The sequence below is a fragment of the Strix aluco genome, chromosome 12, assembly GCF_031877795.1.
Source record: "Strix aluco isolate bStrAlu1 chromosome 12, bStrAlu1.hap1, whole genome shotgun sequence".
NCBI classification, from domain to species: domain Eukaryota; kingdom Metazoa; phylum Chordata; class Aves; order Strigiformes; family Strigidae; genus Strix; species Strix aluco.
Genome location: NC_133942.1, coordinates 12,927,606 through 12,933,605, shown reverse-complemented (window position 1 = coordinate 12,933,605; position 6,000 = coordinate 12,927,606). Strand labels below are relative to the sequence as shown.

General features: G+C 48.7%; 1 protein-coding gene across 9 annotated transcripts in view; it reads left to right on the top strand.

The window, feature by feature from the left end:
- The first annotated feature begins 863 nt into the window (after positions 1–863).
- MAP2K5 (mitogen-activated protein kinase kinase 5) overlaps positions 864–6,000 on the top strand; it is a 141,132-nt gene continuing 135,995 nt past the window's right edge. For 8 of the 9 annotated variants that reach the window (XM_074837042.1, XM_074837046.1, XM_074837041.1 and 5 more), the window contains exon 1: positions 864–1,118. In XM_074837042.1, coding sequence (XP_074693143.1) covers positions 984–1,118 — 135 coding nt within the window. In that variant the 5' untranslated portion in view covers positions 864–983. The remainder of the gene's footprint in view (positions 1,119–6,000) is intronic. The other variant, XM_074837047.1, reaches the window with a different exon arrangement.

The window sequence follows — 6,000 nt, the reverse complement described above, 5'->3', positions numbered from 1 at the left end:
TGATTGTGGTACGGAGATTACATAGCTGTCATGCTCAAACTGATAACCCTTTTCTGCTGCTGAGGATGCTGGATGTAAGCTTTTAACAGGGGTTTCCTTCATCAGAGCTATGCTTTAAGACAGACCGTGTTTTGAAACAGGCCGGTTTCAGTTGTACCACTGACCAGACATGGAAAAACTCTGATGAAAGAATTTTACCCAGACATCAGTATCGAAGATACCTAGCTGAGTATTCTGTAGTTTGGAGAAAAGAGTGAAGTATGTGGCAGCTATTGGCAAAGCTGCTTAAAGCACGTTAATACAGATGTTTGGCTGTTCCAGTAATGGGCAGAGCACTGGGCAGAGCACAGGGCAGTCCCGTTTCCAGTGCCCCACGTTACTGGTTTGTGTTGTGGTCCCAGTGTCGGGGTCAGGGTAGGGGTCTCACCCCGAGGCGGAGAGCAGCGGGTTGATGTCTGCATACGTGTTTTTGTGGGGGGGATGGAATAACCTGGAGACAAAAGCCCCGGGAGTTAAGGAGATGCTGTCACTGGAGGAGACCCCAACTCATTACTCTCTATTTTGGGAGCACTGGGAACCCTCCACACTTTTTAACTAAGGCAGGAGTCCCAGCCTGGCTCTGATTTGCTGTCTCAACAGTGGTTTTCCTGTTAAAAGGACACGGCATAACGGAAGGGAAAAAAATATTAAAACCGGTGTCTCTGCGCTGCCCGGGCGGGCTGCCACAGCGCCGGCGGCCCCTCCTCCCCGCAACATGGCGCCGCCTCCTCCTCCTCCTCCTCCTCCTCTTGTCCCTCCTCCCGCCCCTCACGTTTTGGTTCCGGGGCAGCGAGTCCTTCCTGCGGGCGGGGCGGGGCGGGGCGGCGCAGGCCCGGCTCGGCCCGGCTCGGCTTGGCCCGGCTCGGCTTAACTCGGCTCGGCTTAACTCAGCTCGGCTCGGCAGCCCCGGGCCCGCCGCAGCATGTGAGCCCGGTGGGGCGGGGATGCTCTGGCTGCTCTGCGGCCCCTCCCGCGCCATGGAGAGCCAGGCGCTGGTGATCCGGATCAAGATCCCAGACGGAGGGGCCGTCGACTGGACCGTTCACTCCGCGTCTCAGCTGCTCTTTAGGGACGTGCTGGTGAGTCCCGGCGGGGGCGGCGGTACCGGGACACCCCCCACCCCACCCCTCTTCCCGTAGTACGCGGGGGGTCTGCGGCTCCGGTAGCTCCGACCGGTCACCCGGGTCGGGTGGGGAAAGTGGTAATAAAAATCCTCCCTGGAAGGCGAAAGGTGTCTTTTTTTTATTATTTTTATTTTTAATTTTTTCGTTTCTTTAGGGACGGGTTGTTTTTATTGCCTCCTGTCTGCGCTTGAAAGTTTTAATAGGAAAGTAATGCTGGTAGAGGCTGACAAAAATCGGGGGCCTGGGGCAGCGTCGGGCCCCTCGTGCTTTAAGGGGAGGCGGTGCCGGTGCAGCGGCACGGGGTGGATTTGTCTCATGTGCAGAGAAGCGTTTCTTTGCGGTGAAGCAGTCAGGAGGACCCAAACCGCAGAGCGGTGGTCCCAGGCCATTGGGAAGCTCTGCAGGGTTGGTTCTTCCAAGGGGTTGACCACGAGGTAAAGCCCCGCGCGCAGCGTCCCTGGGCCTGTGCGCCTTGGTGCGATGGGCAGCGGGTCATGGGGCATCGCTTTAGGGTGATTTAAAAAGATGATGTTTGTGGAAATTAGCGCCCGCCTGGCTTGGGCAGGGCGACGGACTCGTGGGCTGTAGCTGTACTTGCCTTCGCTGATATTGCCCATTGCTGCACTATGGGTTTGTTGCATCTCCTTTGCCCCAAACTGTCCTCAAACCCTGCCTGCCTTATTTTCTCCCCCTCTGCACATCAAGTATACAAGAATCCTCTGTTTACTCAGCAATAGCGGTGGATACTTATCCCACTTACTGTTTCTCCTTAATTGCATCCTTAGCCCAAAGAAAAGTCTAATCTTTGTGTGCAGTTCATACGTATTTTCTTCAGGATGCCCTCATCTTTCCTCATAACACATCTCTGCTAGACACTCCATGTGCCCCTATTTCTCTAAAAAAAAATCTTCCCATACCACAGATCATGTCCATATTTAATTTCTTCTGTTGTTAGTAGCATTGGAGAGAGATTCTGCAGATCTCTTTCAATGTGTTGCATTTTGCTGAGAAGACACATGGGGATTAAGGGGTTGATTTGCTGGAAGACGTTCAATGTTGGGCCTGTAGAAGTTTGCAGAGGTAATTGGAGTGGATGGCAGATGTTCCAGATTTCATTCTTTCTAACATTTAACATTATCCAAGGCTTTCTGTAGGTGGAGGAGAGGGAGCAGAACTTTTGACAGGTCAGTGAGATTTTTGGGAGGAACAGTTTCTCCTTGGAGATTGCTGTGAGTTTCCAGTGGTTACACAGCAAGCCTGGGACAACCCACTCCACCCTTCAAAGACAAGTGGTGCAAATCTGAGCCAGGTTTACTCCACATTCTGCTTCATGTTTCTCAGTATTTTCCCAAATAAAGTGAGATAATCACTGATGCGTGGACTATCCTTTGGCATTTTAGGATTATTTGAAATTTAAGTTTGGTTGTATTACTTAAAAGTAAATAAAGAAATGCTGTCAGGATGAGGGCATGGCTTTACAAAACCATTTTGCTTTTTAGTTTTCATCCTTAATGTTTCAGTAGAAAAGCAGCTGGGGGTATGTGGGCCTTAAACTTGAGCTCTGTAGTCTGTTTAACAAGTAGGTTGGAAAAAAGTGCTGTTGAAGCTTAAACTGCTTAAACAGTGTATGCACTAGGAACTGGAGACCATAGTTTACTCTGAGCTTGTGGTCCTACGGGTGCTCCAGGAGTCTTCATTTCTGGCAGCAGTGAGGTCTGGAGACCTGTGTCTGAAGCTAGTGAGATCTTCAGGCAGCACAGCTGTAACTTGGTGGTTGGACTATATCTTACACCTAAGACTCTGCAGCTGCAGTTTCTGTTGAAGTTCCTGTAACAGCTCCGTCAGGTTGCAGCTGGGGCCAGTGTATGACTTTTTGAGCTGAAGTTAAAATGAACCTGTGTGTTCAGTTGTGATACAATACAGACAGTGCGCCTTTTGGAGACAGATCCCAAATAAGCAGAAGTACAATATTACGGCTGTTGAAGTAGCTCCAGTAGGCTCTACCTGCACTGATTTATTAGTTGTATCAGGGTAAAGTACTGAACTTGGGTCTAGTGAGATGCCCTGCTGCGAGGAGTTTGAGTAATTGCCTCCAGCATGCTGAGAAGGGAGCTTGACAGAGCCCTTGACATCTGAAGTGCTTCTAAGAGCTTTTGTGGTCGGTGGACAACACGGGAGCTTGAGGAGCACCCAAAGTCATCAACGCCTGCAGTTAACCTCCAGTCACGTGGAAGTGATGCTTCCTGAGAGCTGTGGCCACTCTTAAGTGTGAAAGAAGTGAAAGGGTAACAGAGGAGGACGTGTCAGGCAAATCTTCAGCTTGGCATGTCTCAGGACTCTGCTTTTCACTGCTAATATGTTTAGGGAGGCAGTTATGTGGGGGATCTGTCAGAGAATAAATCAAAGCAGAGGGACTGTGATATAATGGGTCATGCAGAGCATTCTACGTACTGCCAGAGGGGCAGTTCCCGTGACCAGCAAGCCTTGAGTTCACTCATACAAACCATCCCTGCTCAAAGGCCAAGAACTGCAAGCAGGTTTGACTAATGCAATGCCCATCTTGTTCTGCATCACTATTAAAGTCACTGAGAAAAGAGGTTTCTAATTCTTCCCACTCCACATACGATTTTGATGCTCATCTTAGTTGTTTGCTTGCAGCTGTCTAGCAGATCTACTGGACTTTAAAAAATTTATTTCTCCAGTTACAAGCAGGTTGAGCTTCCTGTTTCATGACGTAGGTGGCAGTTTCTCCAGTCAGCAGATGATGTTGGAACATGGCAGGAGCATACATTGCTAGTTTTCTTACAAAATCCCAGCTTCTGTGGTTATGCTCACATTCAGCAATCACTGTTCCTCCCAAACTTCTGCGATGGTTGTATAGGACACTCTGTACGTTGAGGCAGCCACAAAACATTTGGTGATGTCCATGGCCTATGCTGTAGGCACTTCTGCCCCAGCCAGGCACAGCTGCCGAAGCGAAGAGCATACCCTTATGCAGTTGTTTGATTTAGCACAGCAGAGTGCCGTGGAGAACGGCACTAGGCGGGTGACCACACGTGCTGGTCGCTATTCTGCGCAGTGCAGGCTGAGAGCACAGCATTAACAGTATTCTGAGAAGATGCAACTGCTGCAGATCGCCTGTTCTCTTCACCTAGCTCCTCTGCAGACGCAGGTCTGTCTCCAGCCGTCTGCACACTGAATTATTTCCACCCACTGATAGAAGAATATGAATAGTTCCCGGGTTGAAATGTCCAAGCTCTTTGTTGGGTGAAAGCGGATAGGTTTCTGCATCAGGTCACATCTGTGTTGGTGATGATAATTTCCAGTTACGCACTGTTAGGCTGTTACGTTGAGTGTAGCGGTGACAGCAGTACCTCCATCCTAACTGGAAGTGTTGGATTATGTGTGGTGAGTCAGTAGGTGATGACACATTTCTCGCCGTCAGTGGAAATCTCAGATGTAGAGATGATGGGTGTTATGACAGTGTTTGTCTGGGAGTGCAGCCACGCAGTAGTACCATTCCATGATTGTCGTTTTCCTGTCAAAAACCCTCTCTTGTGCACTGTGAAATCTTAAGAAGGAAGAAGTTTAATAAGGTCTGAACTGTCTCAAGGCCCTCATTTGTCTAGCTGATTGTGTTTCAGGAGGTGCCATCACAGTATGCACATGCACTTAATTTATCTGGTAACTACAGAAATTAAATGAAGTAAGGTTCCGTACGCTAAAGCGTGGTAGGTCTGGCACCACGTGTGGTTGGGGAGGGCAGGAGCAGGGCTGACCCAGGCTTCTGTTGTCCTTCTGCCTTGGCTGTAATTTCCACTCCTCTGATAGGCAATTACAGAGGGCTTATGTGTTAGAGTATCAATTAAAGATAATGTGGAGAATTGAGACATTTCCTGCTAAGGTAAATTACTAAATAGTAATAATCCAGACGGACCCCACCGTTTCCCTTACTGTCCATGTCTCTCTAAACTGAAGACATGGGGATGCAAGGTACCCCTTTTTTCTGAGCTCCTGCTGTTTGGGGCACCATCAGGCTCTGAATAATCCCCGTCGTTTGCCCTGTTTAGCACTGATCTGGCTCTGCATGGTGCTGTGCAGAGCACAGCAGGCGTGAGCCTGCTCTGGGTACCTGTGGTCTAAGGGCATTGATGAGAAGTACCATCTTGCCTTGAACTGGAGAAGCATGTTTATTAGCCAGTTCCAAAAAAGCAGGTGCATACCCCCAGAACTCTAGCATCGGTGAGAACTGGGGACTTGGGGGAGCCTTGAATTAGCTGCATAGTAAGGCTTCTAAGGTAGGTCCCATGGTCTGCTTTGTATTAAGAAAGCCCCATAAAATTATCTTTGGCAATAGCAAAATTTTTTTTAAAACATGATTTTAGTTAATTTAGCATCCTAGAAATGTGAGCAGCCTTGTGAATACAAATGAGCATAGCCTTGCAGGGTTTCAGGCTGGCATGCAAGATTATTTCCATCTTCCCTTTTCAGAAAAGAAGCTGTGGTGTAGAGTCACCAAATATCCTGTCCGTAGCCATAGAATAACCTGTTGGAGTCCGGAGTCTGCTCACTGCAACGTCTTACATGCTAAATGACACACTTCTTAATTTTCATCTGCTCTAATTCTGTCTCTTGGAGGAGCTTTTACAGGTACTAAACTGGTATTTAAACTGGAAAACCTGGTACCTGCAGGTTGGTGCTGGCGGTTGACCTCGAGGTAATAGGATGGTGCTTGACCCATGGAAGCAATGTTCCTTGTATGCTTTAGGTTAGGCATTTTCTTGATTACTTTCCTAAACTGGCTGCTAAGAGCTGTTCTTCATAATGTCACTTTAAA